At 41.4% G+C, this 21,706-nt stretch overlaps 1 protein-coding gene and 1 long non-coding RNA gene across 6 annotated transcripts; one reads left to right on the top strand and one right to left on the bottom strand.

Annotated features, from left to right (window-relative positions):
* Positions 1-4,669: 4,669 nt before the first annotated feature.
* On the bottom strand, positions 4,670-12,068 carry LOC143832743 (uncharacterized). Its single transcript, XR_013229387.1, has 3 exons — positions 11,977-12,068; positions 7,395-7,479; positions 4,670-5,341 (listed from the first exon to the last, which is right to left on the bottom strand). It is a non-coding gene; the product is annotated as an uncharacterized LOC143832743 (long non-coding RNA).
* On the top strand, positions 11,509-21,344 carry FN3K (fructosamine 3 kinase). 5 transcript variants are annotated; one of them, XM_077327590.1, is made up of 6 exons: positions 11,509-11,891; positions 13,459-13,610; positions 15,178-15,269; positions 16,491-16,573; positions 17,340-17,462; positions 18,387-21,344. In XM_077327590.1, exons 1-6 carry the CDS (start codon positions 11,832-11,834, stop codon positions 18,723-18,725), a joined length of 849 nt encoding a protein of 282 aa, XP_077183705.1. In that variant the 5' UTR covers positions 11,509-11,831; the 3' UTR covers positions 18,726-21,344. The 5 variants fall into 5 exon arrangements, with proteins under 5 accessions (XP_077183705.1, XP_077183707.1, XP_077183704.1 ...); XM_077327592.1 differs by having other exon boundaries at positions 11,510-11,808; XM_077327589.1 differs by having other exon boundaries at positions 11,511-11,881.
* The last annotated feature ends 362 nt before the right edge of the window (positions 21,345-21,706 follow it).

Here is a 21,706-nt window from a genome sequence, read left to right as displayed (position 1 = left end):
GAAACCCGCCCTGTGAATTCTAACAACACAGAAGCTATTTGCGGCATCAGCAGTCTGTTGTTTTCCCTTTAGAATTGACGTCTGCATGCCAGAGATTATGCTAAGCACTGTCCCAGGGGAGTTTATGTGACCCAGATTGCTTAAGCTTGTACCCACTCAACTCCAAACGTTCAAAGCTGTGCCTTGTCTTTTTCACCCATGCATATTTTGATCAAATTTAGGCTCATTTGTTGATTCCCAGTTGGCAAGGGCAATTGAGGCTGTTCTTTGAGCCCAGGCTTTAGTGCTAGTTCTGGTTCTGGCAGACAAGAATCTTTCCTAGGATAGGTTCACTTCATGTTTACTTTATGTTGCACTGGCTCCACTGTGTGCATAGAAACCAAACGTATGATTTCATTAACATTTAGGTCAGGTACACATTTGTCTTATCAAGCATGTAGGATGCATGTTCTAGTGAGAATTGAAATTCACTGGCAGATTTAAGGTCTTTAAGCAGGAGTAGTTTAAGGATTTGCGGGGCCCTAGCAAGATGAAACTCAAATACTTATGCCATCCCATGATTAGGAAGGACTCGCTGGAAAAGGACTCGTGACTGAGGGCAAAAGAAGAAGGGGACGACAGAGAATGACTGGTGGCTGGATGGAGTCACTGAAGCAGTAGGTGCAAACTTAAATGGACTCCGGGGAATGGTGGAGGACAGGAAGGCCTGGAGGATCATTGTCCATAGGACTGCAATGGGTCAGACATGACTTCGCAACTAACAACAGCAGAATACAATAGCAGTGGAAGCAGCCAGACTGGGGGCAGAGGCCCCTCCAACATGGAAGGGGGTGTTGCTCTGAGTGTCCTTAAAACAGGAGAAGGGAAGAGGAGAGAGGCTACAGCCCTGATGCATGGAGTGGGAGAGGAACTGCACGTGCTACATGTGCTAAACTGGCCCTGTCTTTAAGAAGTTGTTAGCTTAGGATCTGATGAAAACCAGAGTTGTATAGTGGATTGTTGTTGGCTCAGGCTTGAGGACATCTAGGTATCAATCCTTGCATTTATATCTGAAGGACTGCCTCTTCCAATATGCTACCCCCCTGGACAGCCTTGAACTCCACCAACGTCACTTTGGAAAGCCCTGACCCAAAAGATGGTCTTCTGATCTTGACCAAAGCCAGGGCCAACCAGATGGAATGAGTTGCCACTTTGAAATCTAGGCTCTGACAGAGCTGCCAAAGTCCTTCAAGGCTAGTAAAACAGCATTCTTTCACCAAGTTTATGGTTCAGACCATGGCTTTCTAAAACCACATGCACCACCCCTCTTTTTCCTCCTTCTTGGCTTCCATCCCCCTGTTTTTAAACCATCCTCAGTCTGGGTAGCCAGCAGAAGCTGGTTAAGATGGAAAGGACAGGCAGACTGGTTTTGAATTGTGCTTTAAAAATATTTTATTACTATATTATATTATTGTGTTATTGTGGTTTTATTATTGTAATTATTATTTCTGTGCACGTGAAATAAAGTTATAACATCATAACATTGTTTTAAAAGGCTGGATATATCATGGGGGACAGCATGGTTGCTGCAGTTTTAAAGGTCCCTGCTTTTTCTTGGTTACCAACTAAGAAAATGCTCCCGGGAAGGCAAAACGTTGTGCAGAAAGTTCTGCAAACTGTGATTTAAGAACATTGATACACTTATGTGGAAATGGCATAAGAGGATTTTCATGGAAGCAAATCCTGTTCAATGATATGGGACTTACTTTTGAGAAGAGTTGTTTAGGCTTGCTTCCCTAATATGTGACTCTGCTTTAAGCATTATTACAAGTGACACTGCAGGTTATCAGTAATGTGTTCTTACGCAGACTTATACACAAAGCGACCTACAAGTCCCTTAGGCTCAGGAGCATGTAGACACACAAACTGAACTTTTCATTGTGTTTTGTATTAATGTTGAAAAGGCTCCAGTGAACCAACGATAACATAGGCTAATCCAGAGTGGGAGGAAAACTGAAGGAATGTGTCTGGAGAGAGAAGTCTAGACATTCAGTCAAAGCAAAGACCCCGTCCCTGGGTGCCCCCATCTCTCAATGGACATGCTGAAGTATCTGATGGTTGAAATGGATACATGAAGAAGATCAGAAAGCACAAGAACTGCAGAGGGAAATGCAAGGAAGTATGGGGTTATTTCTTGTACTAGGGCACTTCTTATTTCACACTATTGTTACTGTTGTTGAAAAAATATAAAGACAAGTAGCACATATTGCGTTAGAATGAATACAGATTCTAGTTCAACTTTACTATATGAAAAAAGAAAAAAATATCTAAATTACAGATGACTACTGAGGAATGGCAGTACTTTATTTTATTGTTACTTGAATTGTTTATTGTTACTTAAATTCATCATAAAGGGAGAGGATTCTTCATTTTATATATCTGATCTATGATATATAAAAAGTGAGGGAGAAATGTTTTCAGATCTTTATGGGCCCAGATTCAAATCACTGAAATCACAGGGTCACAGCTGCATCTGTCGCACAGACTGAGCAATCACTGAGTATTTGTGAAATTCCCCCTACCTCCAGGGTAGCTTCAGGAGGACTTCAGTTTCCCAGTCTTTATTATTTATTTATTTATTTATTTATTTATTTATTTATTTTTCTTTCTAGGTTTTGAATCACTAATTGAACAAAGTAGATGTATAATTAATGCTATTAGCTACAAGTTCAAGGACAGGACAGATCTGAATTAGAAAAGGAGATCTAAACAGTATATTAGCCTTTGAATAAGAAACCTCCTTTTAGCCTTTTCTGTGTTTTCATAGAATACATATTTCTTTGCCGGACCTGCCACAGAGTATGTAAGCAAACCTTTGGGCAATTCTTTACAGCTGACACATTTTTGCTAACAAATGTTAAAGTCCATTTGTCTCACAAGAAAGGCTCACTCCATGAAGCAATAAATACTGTGTTATAGCTAAAGTGTGTCCCTAGATATTGGCCTCAGACCACAGGGAGTCTAGAAGAAGATAGAATACTAAACTCTAATCTATGAAGCATTCCACCCAGACTGGTTATAAACCTGAGCCATGGTGGTGTGTTTCAATTATAATATTTCAATTATAATATTACAATTAATTTGGAGATACAAATGAGAAGTAACAATAATTCCTGAAGATGAAGTGTTAGCCATAAATCTAGCATAAATACACAATACTCTGAACTATTTGCAACAAATCCATGTCACATCATCGAATTCTTAGTAGTCATCAGCCTAAGACTCCCAGACCAAAATTTAAAATAGAAGGGGCAGTGTGATTTAAATTTATGAAGGAGAACCCATTCCCTCTCCTCTTCGAAACCTCAGAGAAAAAAGATTGTACGTCTTCACTGGCCAGCTTGTTTCGTTATTCTTATAGTCGACAAATGTGTTTATATCTACCTGAAATATTTTGTTATAATATAATTTCTTTATAACTTTCTTTCTATGATTGTGGAACCAGTTTTCCATTTCTGCTTCATGGTACCTTTTTTGTACATAGGAAAATTACAGTCACGTTCCAACTGTTCTTTCTAAGAACTGATTCATATGTTTGTGAATCTGGGAATTCCCTTGGGGGGGGGGGGCTAAGGGAATCTCAGCACATGTACTGTGTGTATGGTGTGGTGCAGATATGTATGCATACATCTGTATGTCATTCATGAGGCAGTGAAGGCTCATGGTGACTGTAATAAACTGGTGATTGTCAAAGTTCATAAGATGAAGCTCAGAATGCATCTACAGCAGAGCAATTTTGCAAGTTAGTTCCTCATTGGTCAGGTACAATCTGCACTGTGGATTGTGTACCAGAGAAGAGTACATAGGCTCTACAATATGAAAACTGAAATCACTGTGTCTGGTGTTAGGAGTGGCATAAAGTGCACCAAGTGCAATATCATAGAATCATAGAATCATAGAGTTGGAAGGGGCCATACAGGCCAGCTAGTCCAACCCCCTGCTCAACGTAGGATCAGCCCAAAGCATCCTAAAGCATCCAAGAAAAGTGTGCATCCAACCTTTGCTTGAAGACTGCCAGTGAGGGGGAGCTGACCACCTCCTTAGACAGCCTACTCCACTGCTGAACTACTCTGACTTTTTTTTCTAATATCTAGCCTATATCGTTATAGTTTAAACTCATTACTGTGCGTCCTTTCCTCTGCAGCCAATGGGAACAGCATTCTGCCCTCCTCCAAGTGACAACATTTCAAATACTTAAAGAGGGCTATCATATCCCCTCTCAACCTCCTTTTCTCCAGGCTGAACATTCCCAAGTCCCTCAACCTATCTTCATAGGGCTTGGTCCCTTGGCCCCAGATCATCCTCATCACTCTCCTCTGTACTCTTTCAATTTTATCTACGTCCTTCTTGAAGTGAGGCCTCCAGAACTGCACACAGTACTCCAGGTGTGGTCTGACCAGTGCCGTATACAATGGGACTATGACATCTTGTGATTTTGATATGATTCTCCTGTTGATACAGCCCAAAATGGCATTTGCCTTTTTTACCGCAGCATCACACTGCCTGCTCATGTTTAGCTTACAGTCCACAAGTACCCCAAGGTCTCGTTCACACACAGTGTTACCTAGAAGCGTATCCCCCATCCAGTAGGCATGCTTTTCATTTTTCTGACCCAGATGCAGAACTTTACACTTATCTTTATTAAATTGCATCTTGTTTTCATTTGCCCATTTTTCCATTGTGTTCAGATCTCGTTGAACTCTGTCTCTATCTTCCGGAGTATTTGCCAGTCCTCCAAATTTGGTGTCATCTGCAAACTTGATGAGTAGTCCACCCCCTCATCTAAATCATTAATAAATATGTTAAAAAGTACCGGGCCGAGCCCCGAGCCCTGAGGTACCCCGCTACTCACCTCCCTCCAGTCTGATGAAACGCTATTGACAACAACTCTTTGAGTGCGGTTCTCTAACCAATTCCCTATCCACCTAACTATCTGAAAATCCAGATTGCAGTCCTTCAATTTATCCATCAGAACATCATGGGGAACCTTATCAAAAGCTTTACTAAAATCCAAGTAAACGACATCAACCGAATTTCCACGATCCAGGAAACCTGTTACTTAGTCAAAAAAGGAAACCAGGTTGGTCTGGCAGGACCTGTTGGAGAAAAATCCATGCTGACTTCCTTGGATCACCAAATTGTCCTCCAGATGTTTGCAGATCGCTCCCTTTAATATCTGCTCCATTATCTTCCCCACAACAGAGGTCAGACTCACTGGTCTGTAGTTTCCCGGTCTGTAGTTTGTCCTGCATTTCAGTTTGTCTTCTTTTAGAGGCAGATTCAGGTGGGTAGCCATGTTAGTCTGAAGCAGCAGAAAAAAAGTTTTGAGTCCCAGGGCACCTTTAAGACCAGCAAAGCTTTATTCAGAATATGAACTTTCACATGTACCATGAATTATTATTTTTAATTAATTTGTTTGTTTGTTTATTTATTTATTGTATTTGTTGACCACCAAATAAAAACTTTTAACCAAGTAAAAAACCCAAACCCAAAAAAACCCCATACTTTAGTGGCTCATGGCGGTTTACAATAAATACCTTGAATAAAACTTTGTTGGTCTTAAAGGTGCCACTGGACTCAAACTTTGTTCAACTTTTAGAAGTATAAAATAACTTGTTACTTTGTTGCTGAGTTTGAACAGACTATAACCTAATTAATGCAAATAAAAGTTGTCTCCCCCCCCTTTTTTCTCTATAGTAAGGTGTCTCAAAGCAGTTTACAAATGCCATCCCTTCCACATCCTACAACTGACACCCTGTGAGCTAGGTGGGGCTAAGAGAGTTCTGAGACAACAGTGACTGGCTAAGGTTACCCAGCAGGCTTCATGTAGAGGAGTGGGGAATCAAACCTGGTTCTCCAGATTAGTGATCTGCTTTTTACCACTATAGCAGTTTTGGACATAGAAAATGTGGCAGAAGCTAACATATTCAAATGCTGGATGATGTCTTAAATGATCAGACGTCTATAGGCAGGTCTGGATGTGTAGTTATTATACAGAAATAAAAACCCCAAATCTTACTACAAGGAGACCCAAATGTTCACTACATATTCAGGTGAAAATGAATTTCTTCCTAGTATTTCCCCTCTCTCTTTTGGTTGAGTGCTCAAGATGAGAGATACTATTTCAGCCATTCTCTTACTGATATGCTGTATTGGCCCATACCTACCTACTTCCCTTTGTGTACAGATTGGATGCACGCAAAACTTTCAGGGAGTGGCTGGGGTGGTAAATTTGCCAGGAGATCTTCTGGGATTACTACTGACAGGGGGATCAGTTCCCAAGGGCAGAATGGCTGTTTTGAAGTGTGGATTCTGGGGCATTATGCCCTACTGAGCCCTCTCAGTTGCATTTGGCTGTCCGTTAGAGTAGCATCTAGTCATCATCCATAGGCAAAGTCTGGTTCTCCTGACAATTTGTTCTATTCCTTGATATTAGCTGAACCTTTATTCCTAATCACAGGTTCTCCCTTTGCTAAACTACCTGTTAACATCCAGCTTTATCACTCCATAAGAATACTTAGCCATTGGAAACACTCTGCCATCCCTGACTGAGGGGCTGGGGAAAGGGAACAGAGGAAACAACTTTTTCTCCAGAGAAGTGATATGAGTGTTTACCAGGGAAGCAGGAGATATATATGTGATGCATTTCTCCTGCATACTGCTATCTATACTCCCTTGTGCCTCACTGATCTCATCACTCATCTCACCATATATTTGCCCATTTGCAGGGAGGGGTGGTAAAAATCTAATAAATAATAATTAAATTAAAACCACAAATGCCAACCCTTCTGTAAAGAAGTGATCAGAAATGTCACGAGAGGTTGTTGTGGCAGTCAGGAATGGAACAGAAGTATGGGTTCTGTACCCTGACATATCCAATATGTTTGGCCATTTTTCATCTCCCAGTGACTAAGGAAGTTTTATTAGTATTTAAGTATTTTGTCCTGCTTTTCTCACGCAATGGGGATTCAAATGATTAAATCTGTCTCAAATCATTAAATCACAGCTCAGTAAGCATTCTTTCACAAAATGTAAGTAGCTGCACTTAAGGAGGAATGCCCCTGGAAAAATGAGTAGAGAGACCCTTGGTTTCATACAGCAGGCCAGTTCTTACGTATTGAATGGAATCAACAGCCAGACTTTCCTAGACTGTACCACTTCGAGTTGCAAGGGAGGGATAGAGTGGGTGATGCTGACCCACTGGAAAAAACCCTGCTTGCTTACACGGGTGGGGGAGGGGGGAACATGTCTGGAGAAGTGTAGGCTGAATACTCTGACTTGCAGGAATTGATTTTTTTCCTCTTTTGAGGAAGGTGTTATTCAAATCTACTGACCTGGGCTGAATCTGCACTTACTTTATTTATTCCGTTGTGGATCCTGCTGAATCCAGATCGATTTGACTCAGGTCTTCCTCTCTCCCCATTGAAACAAAAAAGTGTCCTGCACATGGTTAGGGAAACACAGAAGGGGAGGGGAGTTAAGTGAAGCAGGAGCCTCTGTCTTTCTTTTCTTGAAGGGAGAGGAGAAAAGGACTGGAGAGGGGAGAGACAAAAACCAAGAGGCAAATCTCTACTGAGAGAAGTTAGAGCTTCCCCTTTAAGGCAAGCTTGCAGCCTGGGAACGAGAAAGCCTTTGAATTGAAGCCTTGGCCAATCAGGGCTTTTCTACCAAGGAGGCTCAGCAGCAAGTTCGGAACAGGCAAAGATCTGCATGCTTTCTTATGCCGATTTTTCAAATACTGAGGGTTATATCCACTCTAGGATATTGCGGGGGGGAAGGTAGGGTCACTCCGGATCAATCATGCTTGTTGCAAAGGGAAAATTTAAATAGGACAAAATCAAAATGGAAATTGCATTCAGTGGAGATGGCAGGGACTGAATCGACCTAGGGTTGGAATAAAAGCTCGGTGCAGATTAGGCTAGTCCTGGCTAGCCTAACCTCATCAGATATCAGGAGCTAAGCAGGGGCAGCTCTGGTTAATATTTGGCTGGGAGACCACCAAGGAAGTCCAGGGTCATGATGCAGAGGCAGGCATTGGCAAACCTCCTCTGAACTTCTCTTGTCTTGACACCCCTAGGAGGTTGCCACAAGTCACCTGCAACTTGACAATACTTTCCACTACAATCATTATTCAAATATTCATTTCTGAAGTAGTACAGCCCACAAAACATGTCATCCCCTGAGACATGTCTTCACAATTTTTTTTTAAAGTATGGGGCTCCTATAAAAAATGGCAACCATGTGTTTCATTGCATTCCTTTCCGTAATAGTGTTCATCTATGTTGTTATGTCACAGGGTTCCATTGTCCTATGCAGGGATGTTTTGCATAGTGCAGGGGGTTGGACTAGATGACTCATGAGGTCCTTTCCAACTGTATGATTCTATGATTCTAACGTTTGAATCCAGAAACTACATGAGCAATTTAGGCACACAGGAGAAACAACCCTGACTTGGCAATGAATGCTGCTTCTGCACACATTTTCCCCCATGGGTTTGCTTCTAAACTAGAGTGCTGGTCTTTTGGGTGTGCATGGATTTTAATTTTTTTAAGCATCCATACAATATTGTTCTCTAATTATACACTTTCTAAGTTTCCCCCATCATCAGCACTCTCTCAACCTACTTCACTAAAGTCTCTTTGAAATAATGTATTGCAAGCGCATTTACATGCCAGCTGGATAGGAGAGTGTGCATTTTCAAAAATCCCACCCACATTGATGGCCGGTTCCTGCTGTCAGCCTCTTGTGGCTCCATTTCACCCTCTGCACCACCAGAGGCTCTCAAAAAATGTGGTCACTATAATATTCTAGTACTCTAACAGTTCTGATGTTTTAAAGCCCTCAAAAAGTTATTCTGGTGGTAGAGTGGGGGGAAGTACAGGGAACAATGGCAGCTGATGGAGGAAACCATGCAGAAAGCTGGATACTTCATTACCAGTATGAATGTGTCTGCATCCTTTACAGCATGAATGCAAGATAAAAAGATCTGTGCCTTTTGGATGCTGGCAAAGAAAGGTTACAGAAGTGCTGAACGGATAAACTCACAAATGGGTTCTGCCCTGGGAGTTCCTGAATTCAAACAGTACAAGAACAGCACAGGAAGAAGCAGTTCCCACATCTCTGCCAGTAATGTGTGATTTGGCCTTCAAGGGGCATAAATCCAAAGCCCTTTGAGAGTCCCTTCCAGCAAAGCGTTTCTTTGTCCCTTTTCATCTTCGATCCCACCTCCACGTTTTTCATCTGGGTATTCCACTGTGTTGATCAATTCTCGTTTTAAAGTAACTACAGGCAATTTAGCTGTTTCCTTCCCATACATCTCCTAATCATTTTATATTGCTCTGTATTCCAAATAATCTCACTTTAAATCTGGTCTGTGTAATGAAACCTTAACCAATAGAAGATATTGTGCATTGGATTTTATACATGCCCGTCTCGTTTAGCAAGTCTACTGCAATATCCGCACCATCTGTAGGGTAATGATGAACAGAGTTCAGAGATAATCAGCCTTGTTGAGTATTTTGGTTTATCTTGAGGTATATTGGTTTTATATCTTTTCCCATGATATACCTGATGCTATCTTTGAGATTCAATTAGTTAACCAAACTGAGCATTACACAGGTTTCGGGTGCAGATGAAACCAGCTGTGCCTTATGTCAGATTTCTCTTCTCAGACCTGGGACAACATCTGGGATGGTGAACTGAAAATTGCTCTCTAAGCTACAGCCCATTACCACAACTGATGTATATGAACTCATAAAATTAAGGGGAAATTAGATTAAGGTTGACCAATTCTCCAATATTAAAGACAAGACTGGGAATCTGAACATGCCTCTTTTCCTTGGCTAAGGGTTGCCAACAGATCAGGGGAGGGAGTTCTGCCTCTTTAATAGAGGCTTAATAGGATGCTCTTCACCAGGTGATATTGTTTACCTCCATGCCATGAAAAACATCAACTACCCATTTTAACATATTGAGCCTCTCTTAAAGGGACAGGACAGAATATGGTACAACCACATGGAACCCCCAGCCATGCAGCAATTTCTATACAAGCTGAAAGCTAAACTACAAATTACATGTGACTTGAGAACTTCATAACTGGAAATCCTGATGTGTAATTTGTCCCTAGAACAATGGCTATTGATGTGTGTGGGAAGGGGGGAATGGCACTGGATAAGAAGGGGTGCTGCTTCTTTGATCAAAAATGGCTTCTAATGTGCCCATGGCCCTCTCCAACTATGGTTTGAAGTAGCCAGGAAGGAGGTGGGGGGATTTATATCACTGAGATATTGTTGGGAACAGGGTTCATCGTCATTTTCTGCCATGTCACAAACCTGACAACTGTTTTTAAGACCTTGCTACATGTCAGAAGTTCTGGTCATGGACTCATTTCATATTAAATTTGACTCTGGTGGGAGACTGAACTCCGCTTCCTAGCAGTCATTGGAACAAGGAAGCATAATCTGTGGGAATATCACAAAATACTATTTCGGAGAGGAGAAGAGAGAACAAAAGTGAGGTATGAAGCAGCCTTATATTCTAGCCCAGTATCACCTATTGCAGCAGGTAGTGGCTCTCCAGGGTTCCTGCAGAGAACTTTTCCAGCCCATCTGCCTATGAAATACAAAGGACTGAACCTGGGAACATCTGCATATATACCTTGTACGTGCGTCTCACTGGACTGATGAATGCTCCTAGCCAGAAGTCACCATTTAGAGATGTCTTTGTAAGATCCTTCTCCTTATGGCAATATGCCTAATTTTTTTAAATACAAAAGGCATACCTTATTTATGGTGGCTAAAAGTAAATGATAACAGTTTCTGTTGGACCTTTTATAGCAGAATGGATTTCATCAGCCTGACTTCCACATCATGGCTAAAAATATACATCTAGCAATTTCCTATGATGTGGCTGCTAAAATGCTATCTGACATTTTCATGTGTGATGCTATGAATGCTTGTGAGTTAGCAATGTATCCCTTGTGGAACAGTAAATGTCATGGTACAGTCAATAGAAGACAACCATATACTTTCATACTAACCAAGGTACAATTTCATTTAGTTCAATCCATTCCCCCACTTCTTTTGTGAAAATGCCTTATGAGTGGTTTTCTCAGTTGTTAGATATCAGTCTGCTCAGGGGTGACTTTATGTTTTTTTATAATTTTTTATAATTTTATAATTTATAATTATAATAAAAAGTTTTTTTTATAATTTTATAATTTTGCAGTATTTTTACTTAAGAAATGAGTCCAGCAGGCCTCTGGAGAGGCGTATAAATATTACTGACTCTGGAGAGGTCCCTTTTGGTTATATCTTAAAAACAATTGGCTGGCTCGGTTTTGGTTGAGGAGCTCCCCCTAGTGGTTTGCTCTTGAAATGCCATCTATTTATTGCCCGGGTAAACACATAACGGGGAGATGTCGCCGGTGCAAAGTCGCAACTCGCGAACTACAAATATCAGGCGCTCAAAACCCTTCCGAGTCCGGCCTTCGGTAGCCCCGGGCATTGTAGCCGATGACATCCTTTCCATTTGCTTGCAGCGATTAGCCCTTTTAAACGGCATTTTGCAGCACCCTCTCCTCCCGGTGGGCTCTCCCAGCTGCTTCCCCTCCCCCCCCCCCCCCGGGCACTGTCCGTTCACGCGCGCAGGTCATCCCGGGAGCTGAAGGAGCGACCTCAGCAGCCGCCTGCCCGCAGCAGCCATGGAAAAAGTGCTGAAAACGGAGCTGAGGACCTCTCTTCTGAAGGCTTTCGGGAGCTCCGGCGGAGGGTGCATAAGCCAAGGGCAGGCCTATGAGACCGACCGCGGGCGAGTGTTTGTTAAAATCAACGGCAAACCTCAGGTTAACGACGGTATCGCGTCCTGTCGAGCCATAAAGCTGCACGGGGAAGGGGCGGGAAGCTGCTACTCTTAGAAAAATCTTTATGCTCCCCTCACCTCTTGCCAAATGTTCATGTCTCGCGCTTGGCGATGGATGGAGCACGGAGAGCAGGGGTGAAATGAAATGGGATTGCGCAGTGTGAGCGGCCACTGCATTTCTCTCCATGTCGCGTTATAGAAAGGAGCTTCTGAGGTCTCCCAACTGCAGAAGGGGCAGCAGGTTTTCTATCGCCGCATCGTCGTTACAGATTAAAGTCACTAATAATGCCACCTGGAATGATAAAGTCTGATAAAGATGCAGATATTGGATTCGCAAAGTTACAGCCTTCTGAGATAATGCACTTATAATGCGGCAATTCTGCTTTGGGTATTGTTTCCCCCCACTTTATGTTTGAGGCCGCCACTTGGCAGTGTGGTCCTTTCCCTGCCTGTTGTTTTTTATGGTATTCGCTGAATGAAAAGAGAATATAAGTAGGGTTGCCAACTTCCAGATGGTGACTGGAGAGCTTCGACTATTACAACTGAACACCCCGTAGACAGAGATCAATTCACTTGGGCCCATTCCGCACAAGGACAATGTACTTTCAATCCACTATATCAGTAGATTTCCCTGTTTCACATAGTTGCAAAAGCACATTGAAAGTGCATTATTCAACTTGTGTGGAATGGGTCTTGGAGAAAATGGCCACCTGAGAAGATGGCCTCTATGGTGCTATGCCCCATTGAAGTCCCTCCCCAAATCCTCCTATCCTAGGCTTTACTCCCTAAAGCTCTGTTTTTACCACACCGGAGCTGGCAACCCTAACTATAAATAATGCCGGCACAGGCTCATTCATTTGTTTTTAATCCATACAGTATTGCTATTTATTTTCCTTTTGCATGCCTGAACAAGGGTGCCGATCTGGTACAGAGAATTTCGATGTGAGAATATAGACTGGATTGCCAGTACACCCAGGTGATGCACATGACAACCAACCACCGTTCAGTAGCCTGGTGACTAGGATGCAAGGCAACTATTAGAGCACATATACATTAAAGCTCTGGAGAGAGAACAGATCTTCAGACTGGGTTGCCAGCTCTGGTTTTGGAAATACATAGAGATTTTGTGGGTAAAGCCTGAGGGGAGGAGAATTTGGGAAGGGGAGTCCATCTTCCAAAGTGGTCATTTGGGGGTGAAGGCAGGAGTGGGCAGGTTTTGAGGTAGGAGAGACTTCAGTAGAGTATAATGCTATGGAGCCTAGCCTCCAAAGCAGCCATTTTCTCCAGGGGAACTAATCTCTTTCATCTGGAGATAAGCTGTAAATCCAGGGGATCCCCAGCCCCAACATGTGGACTGGCATCCCTATCTGCTAATCTAAACAAATTGTCTGCGATTCTGAAACATCATTTTTCTTCTCTCTAAATTTGAAAGAATGGCTAAAGTTCTACAAAAAGAAACAAACAAAGAGATAGTTTGGCCCTTCTTATAATCAAGTTTTCTGCTAAATAATAATTTTAACCAAATGATTGCACTCAATACCATTTTTTTTTCTGGACCAGGCTAGAACAATGTTTGAGGGAGAAATGGCAAGCTTAGAGGCCATTCAGCAAACCAACACTCTGCGTGTTCCAAAGCCAATTAAAGTGATTGATCTTCCTGGAGGTGGGGCAGCATTTGCTATGGAATACCTGAAGATGAAGAGCCTCAACAAGTACGTTGGAATGACCACTTCTGGGTAGAAACTTGAAAGTGATATCACAAATTACTCTGACACTCTAGGAATTCCACATATCTGTATGGTCTTTACCACATCATGGCAGGCTGTAGCATTGCTTCTGGGTTTCCACTGAGGACTGATGTCACTGTATCAAGGATGCCATTGTCCCATGGCTCCACCCATAGAAAATTACTAGGGGTGACTGGTGATGGACTGGCAACCCTAGAACATCCATAAAGCAGAATGTCTTACAGCTAACATTGAAAAACAGTGAATTCTTTAATAAATTATTAGCACATTGTAGTATATTGATTCTTGCCAAAATTATTCATGCATCAAAAATTAACATATTCTTGAAAAAATGTTTTATTGGCTACAGTAGGCATACGCATATCATTATCTAATGCTATAGTTACTCAGAATTTTTTCTCATGCTATACATTTTGTATCAGTCAAATATTTCTTTAAAAATTCCTTCCAAAACAAAATTAATGAGAGTTTTTCCATGGCTCCCCTAAATCTTAACATTTCTCCACTGGATATTTTAAATCTCGGGGGTGGAGTGGGGAAGGTTTTGTGTAAATGCCCCCTCCCCTCCATCACAGCTCTATTTGAGAGCAAGGGAGAAAATGGTGATCATAGTTGGGGAGGGGCTGAAGCATGGAAAATGTGCAATTTCTTATTCAGATGGCATGCAATGAAGCTCTGACCATAATTATTCCAATTTTCATGGTTTGTTTCAAATGCTGAACTTGTGGCATCTCCTCAGTTTCCCTAAGCTTCTACAGTAATTACTGAAGGGGCTAGGGATTATTATTTAACTAGCCTGAAAGCCCATTGCATCCAGGAACGCAAGGGCACTAGCAGAGGCCACTGGACGCTGGCCTACTTGGAGTCCCGGCTTGTGGCTGGGGCAAAGCGTCCAGTGGCGCTGGAGCTGCATGTTGTGCTGCTGGCTGGGGTGAGGGCAAGGCTGCCGGGCATCATGGTGTGTGGCGGCCAAGCCTGTAGCCCTGGTGGAGGCTGGGGTGACATCTGTTTAGGCATCTCGGCTACCATGGCTACTGGCAGGCCAGCGGGCAAGTCAGGGCAACAGAGGAGCGTACCCCTCAGTGGCCATGCAGGCACTCCAGGGGCCAGCCCAATCCAGCCATGCGGGCGGAAGTGCAGGCCAGACACCGGACGTGTCCCGGACAGTGCTCTGCCCACAGGGGCTTTTCCAAAATATTAATCTGAAAAATTGTAAGGATTGAATAATTTATACCCCACCTTTCTTCCCAGTGGGGATCAAAAGCAGATTAAGACTGTTCTTCTTTCCTGCATTTTATCTTCATAGCAACCCTGTGAGGTAGGTTAGGTTGAGAGAGCCTGTCTGGCCCTGAGCTGGCCCTGACAGTGTTGCTCACCCCACAGAGAAGCCAGGGTGGAGCTGCCAGCTCTGATCATCCTGCGTGAAGATGGGGAGGCTGGCAAGAATAACCTTTCTTTCCTACATAAACCTTAGCTGGTATCTTGAAATGCCCTAATAACAGTGTTGAATCTTGTTTCTTTGTTTTTCCAGATACTCAGCAAAACTTGGAGAGCAAGTAGCAGATCTTCACCTTTACAACCAAAAACTTGGAGAGAAATTAAAGAAAGAAGAAAGCACAGTTGGTAAAATATGGGTAGAGCATAGTGGTTAAGCATTTGTAGTAATTATTTCCATGGGAAGATAATGGAGCAGATTTTAAAGGGAGGCGATCTGTAATCATCCGGAGAACAAATTGTTGATTTGGGGAAGTCAGCATGGATTTGTTGCCAGCAGGTCCTGCTGGACCAACCTGGTTTCCTTCTTTGACCAAGTGATGGGCTTATTAGATTGTGGAAACTCAGTGGATGCTGTTTAGCTAGATTTCAGTAAGACTTTTGACAAGGTTCCCCCTGATGTTCAGATGGGTAAACTGGAGAACTGGAGACTGGATTTTCAGATGGTTAGGTGGATAGGGAACTGGCTAGAAAACCACACCCAAAAAGTGGTTGTCAATGGTATTTTATCAGAGTGGAGAGAGGTGAGAGGCAGAATGCCACAGGGCTCAGTACTGGGGGTTGGACTAATGGCCTGTATGCCCCCTTCCAATTCAATTCTGTGATTCGATGATTCAGTGCAGAGACAATTATTTGCAGTTAAATCCTATTTAAATTAATAGAACTTAGCACAATCAAATCATTTGCTGCTTCATGGTTAAGAAACCATACACATAGAAGCTTCCATTACATTTTGTTGACCAGAACTGCGTAGCTGCCATTCCCCCCCCCCCCCCCGTTGCTTGAGGACTTTTTTAGCCATTTAAAACTGGACATAGCTACATTGCTATAGTGTTATAACAATCAATTGCAACAATATGCTCATTCTCAGCTTTCCTTTTTAAAAAGTAACTCTTGTCACCCTTTTAGCTCCACAATAAGCAGTACCCACATGAATCTATCTTATATTGGATCAGATCCTTGGTCCATCAAGGTCAAGAATGTCTACCCAGATTGGCAGTAGCTCTTTTGAGTCTTTCACATTAGCTGTTAACTGATCCTTTTAAACTGGAGCTGCCATGGATTGAACCTGGGAACTTTTGCATGCCTACCAATAAGTTCCACCACTGAGCCATAGACCAGAAAGCAAAGTGGTATGTGTGTGTGAACCAGGATGTCCAGCAGTATCATGTGGATGTTCCTGAAAATACTGCTGCAGTTAAGAATGTCAACGTGGAGCAAAACATCTGTGTGGAAACAGCCCATTCTTATTGATAATGATGCAAAACCCCCAAAACAAACAAGTTTAGTATTGTTCCATGCCTTTGCCATTCACTCTCTTAATCAAAGGGTTTTTTAAAACTTTGGCAGGAAAGGGAGCAGGTTTGAATGAATCCCAGTATGTGGATAAGTTTGGATTCCATACAGTCACCTGCTGTGGCTATATAGCTCAGGTAGGACTCTCCATTTTCACTATTTACGTTGGCTATAGAAACAAACTACTGCTAATAAACTGTGTTTTATGCTGTTCACAGTCCATCATGCTTAAATCAGTTGATTTATTTATCATGATTAATCCGTAACATAAAAATATTTATTCCAAAGACTTCAGAAGACACAAGTCTTCTTTGAATTCCTTCTATTAGTCAGACCAGATTTTTTTTCTCTCCCTCACACCCATCTTCTGTATTGAAAAAGAATGATATCAAACACAATTTTTTATTCTGGACACATTTATGAAGGTATTTTGTCTAGAGTGAAGGTGGATGCCACTTTCATCACAACAGATGGTGACCAGTTTCACCCAAGTATTAAGATTTGCTTGTAGTAAACATATGAAATTATCTTATATTTTATTAAGTGGAAACTATTAAGTGGAAAATATCTGTGTTGAATTAGAAATTGCCACACACCAGCAAGAACAAGAGTATACTTACGTTTATTACAGCAACCAGAACTTTCTGTGTTGTCTGTAACTGACAATGAAAATTGTTTTATTCCTAGCAAATACACTTGGCTGTGTTTAAATTACTTGAGGCATTTATTGCCATGGGATGTTGTTCCAAGGAAAATAGATCCTTGGAAAGGATTAGCCAGAGGGATTGAGGACAGCCTATGTTTAGCCATCAGTTGACATGGAAGGAGTGTACGTCCTTTCTGCTTTTAGAGGCTCTACAGAGTTGTCTTCCCTACAGTGAATCAAGATTGTTTATTTTGTAGGTGAATGAATGGCAAAGTGAGTGGCCCACTTTCTTTGTGCGACATCGTCTCCAAGCCCAAATGGACTTGATTGAGAGAGATTATGGAGACAAAGAGGCAAGAGAAATGTGGTCTCAACTAAAGGTAGGTGGGAAGTCAGGAGGCCACATTGGAAGGGATGAAAGAGTTCAGCGTACCAGTCTCCCCACAGGCTAAATTTTCAATTTCATATCTTCTTCACATCTCCCACTTTAGGTTTTATTACAGGCACTGTGTCTTCCTTCCACTTTACCCATTTACTTAAGTAAAGCATAATGTGGGAACACAAGCCAAGGTTGAGCCCAGTGTCATGCTTTATCTGACTCTAATTCCTGGCATGTATACAGTTGCAGTCTCCATTTAGTTCTTCTGCATAACATCCCGCTGCTCTTATTATTTAGGACTTCACACATGCCAGTACTAGCTATTACAAATTTGGATGGCTCAAACAAACTACATCCTGATGTTTCCTGCTCCCTGGATTTGTTGTTAAGATGCCCTAGGCATTCTTCCATTATTGAATTGCATGATAATCAAAATAGCAGAAGCCATAGAGTTGGATTCAGTGAGCTTTTCTGCTACTGAAAAATGGAGTGCCCTTTAACTACATCATTGGATATGTATGGATAAAAGGCCGTGGATCAGGGTCTATAATGAGAAGAGTTGGGTGAGTTTGAGAAAAACAAAACAAAAACTGGTAGCTTTCAATCACTGATTTGGATCCAATAATTCCTTTCCATGAAGTTGTATCCAGTGATCCTCTTCTGCCAAGTCTTCCACTGTTAGAGAAAGCGCTCCTCTACTGGTGATGTCAGTAGAACTCTTGAGTGGAAATGAGCTTCTGGATCTAGCTTGACAGAAGGAAACCATATCCAACCTGAAATATGTAAAACATACAGATTAAAATTAGAAGATAACAACATACAGGACTTGATACACATTTGCTTTATGTGCTTTGGGCCCTTTTATTTTTCTCATATTCTGCTTCTTGTGTAATGTTCTGAAGTTTAAAAACCTGTTCTTTTACAGCCAAAGATTCCACAGATGTTTTGTGACTTGGAGATTGTTCCTGCCCTCATTCACGGGGACCTTTGGGCAGGAAATGTTGCTGAAGATGACTCTGGCCCAATTCTCTTTGACCCTGCATGTTTCTATGGCCATTCAGAATTTGAACTTGCAATTTCTATGATGTTTGGTGGCTTCAGCAGCTCTTTCTTTTCTGCTTATCATAGCAAAATTCCCAAAGCTCCAGGCTTTGAGAAACGCAACAAGCTTTACCAGTTATTTAACTATATTAACCACTGGAATCATTTTGGAACAGGGTATCGAGGATCTACTCTTAATGTAATGCGAAAACTTTTAAAATAATTCTCAAACATGCCTCAGAAATGATTAACCTGAAAAATGGGTTTCCCTGCTTGAAATCAGAATAACTGTTTCAAAGAATGTGGGAGGCTACCTGGAAGCTACAGAAGGCAAGGGTTAAGATAGCATTTGTGCATAGTTAATTTGTCACAAAATGCTTGTAATTTCTGTATTCTGTAATTTTTTAACCAACACATTAACAACTGTAGTAAAGCACAAAAAACCATAATATACACTCTCTTATCTGAGAGAATAAGTTCTGTGACAGATTTATAGGCAGTATAAGCACTGTTGTATGGCCAAAGGCCAGCAACCCATTTTAGTATGCAATCAACCCTGATTGGGGATTTTAAGAACATGCATGAATTTTAAGAACAATGCATGAATTTCAGAAGATCCAGTAGCAACAAATACACTGTTCACAAACCCTTTGAACATGTAAGATTGCTTGCATGAATGCAGTCTAGGGGGTCCTGACGTCATCGAGGGGGGAAAATTATATGTTCAAAGGCTGCATCACGAACTAACTTTAAACTTTCCTGCATTTCAGAAGTAGCCTGTCAAATACAGCTGCCTCTCCAATGCAAGAAATCCCTGTTCTACACGTACATACATCCCTGTAGACTTGAGAATTACAAGCATAATGTCACGTTCAAAACTGATTTATATTCTGAAAAAAATGTGTTTCTATCTGAAGGAGTTTGAATAATGGTTTGTAATAGCTTGGCAGCAATGAGATAAACCAAAGAAAAATCTCTATAATACTCTATGTCGGATTGTCATTAGAAACAGGATGGCAAATGTATAGCCTGACAATTGCTGTAGGAGCACATGACTGCTTATGGCTGGGCCTACAGACATATTGATATACCATCACTATGTAAATTATGTGTACATTGCAACCAAAAAGATATTTATGCAAAACCTTAGGGCTGAATTAAGTGGCAATAAGGGTCTTGAGTGGTATAGGTAATGCTGCTAACACACCTTTGGTATTTCTAATGTTCTTCCCCAAGCTATATTCATCTCAGAAATATGGTTGCCGACCTCCAGGTGAGGCCTAGAGATCTAGAATTACAATCTCTCTAGACAAGCAGGGATCAATTCCCCTGGAGAAAATGGCTGCTTTGGAAGGTAGACTCCATGGTCTACCTCTCCCCAGGCTCTCCCCCCAAATTAACAGGAATTTCCCAACCCAAAGTTGGCAATCCTATCAGTATGAATACTGTATTCGTATTACTTACTGTCTCTCCTGGCTAAATAGCATCTACTAGAAATGCAACCAAGCCATTAAAGATATTTGTATCTCCTCTCCAGCTCCTGTTTTATACAATTCCTCCTTTTGTTCAGTCACTTGGCCATTCTTGTTTTTATCAATACTTCCGTTTTTAAGAATTGTATCTCCCCCCCATATAATAAACATTAAATTATACTTTGTAACATTATAATTTACCAGCACATGGTTTAGGTTACCTTCTCTAACAATTAAGCAGATATATATTAGAATAAGAGCCTCTTGTGGCGCAGAGTGGTAAGCGGTAGAAATGCTGGCTGAAGCTGTCTGTCCATGAGGTTGGGAGTTCGATCCCAGCAGCTGACTCAATATTGACTCAGTCTTTGACCCTCCCAATGTCGGTAAAATGAGTACCCAGCTTGCTGGGGGGTAAAACAGTAATGACTGGGGAAGGCACTGGCAAGGCCACCCTGTATTGAGTCTGCCATGAAAACGCTGGAGGGCGTCACCCCAAGGGTCAGACATGACCCGATGCCTGCACAGGGGATATCTTTACCTTTATATTAGAATAAATTTATGATAGAATATACATTTTAGTAAGAAATCAGTACTATTTTGTATCATGCTTGATACCTTTAAATTAACGTGGTTGAATAAATGGATACCAGCAGAAAGATAAGTTATATTATTGTTCCTTTGCTAAAGGAACTGTGGCTATTACAGCCTGGTGAGTATAGTATTTTTCTCTCATTTGGCAAAGCCAAATAAGAGATGACAGAGTACATGAATAAGTTCACAGATATTTCCTGGATCAGGACAATATTCCATGCTCCTCAGAGGTTTGCAGTTAATGACTGAAACGTGTTGGAACTATGGTAAAATGAACTCAATTTTCTTAGTGTCAACACACTGGCCATCAAATCAGGCAAAATAATGGCAGTATATATTCTATTTAAAATAAGAAATAAAATCTGAGGTCTGAAGTGCATTTCTTAGTGTATGGTGCATTTCATAGTGTATGGTACGTAATAAGTAGAATGTTAACATTATGTTAACATGCTTTTCTTGGACGCTTTAGGATGCTTTGGGCTGATCCTGCGTTGAGCAGGGGGGTTGGACTAGATGGCCTGTATGGCCCCTTCCAACTCTATGATTCTATGATTATACAAACTAAATTTCTTTCTTCATCTATCACTGTTATCAACGTAAACTGTTATTTTTGAAATGTTAAAATAATCTTTTGTTTCTGAAAGGAAAGTAGGTCTTAGAGCAATCACCATTTTTCATAACAAAATTGCTTCTATTATAGAATTTGAAAGAAAGTTGCTGTGCTGTACTTATTTTGTGTATAAAATGAATGCCTATGTACACCATGATGGAATATGAAATGCTGTAGCTGTTTGCATTATTTATAATTATGGCTTTAATTTGCCTATTTTAGCAAGTCTAATCATACTACTGCTTCCTCTTCACACACACACACACACAAACATATATATAGATATATGCTAAATGCTAAGCTGTTATCCTGAAAAGTCTCAGAGAGCAAAAGAATATATAATCTCCATTCTAAAAGAACACTTTTAAAAGTGCTATAACAGTTTAGTTAATTTCCCTTAAATGCTGTTTTGTTGTATAGCCAACCTCCTAGCGGGACCTGAGGATCCCATGGAATCATAGCTCGTCTCCAGACTAGAGATCAGTTCCCCTGGAGAAAAGGGCTGATTTGGAGGATAGACTCCATAGACTT

This window comes from Paroedura picta, chromosome 3, assembly GCF_049243985.1.
Source record: "Paroedura picta isolate Pp20150507F chromosome 3, Ppicta_v3.0, whole genome shotgun sequence".
In the NCBI taxonomy this organism is placed as follows: Eukaryota; Metazoa; Chordata; class Lepidosauria; order Squamata; family Gekkonidae; genus Paroedura; species Paroedura picta.
The sequence above is the reverse complement of the archived record's forward strand: the minus strand, read 5'-3'. Positions and strand labels throughout refer to the sequence as shown.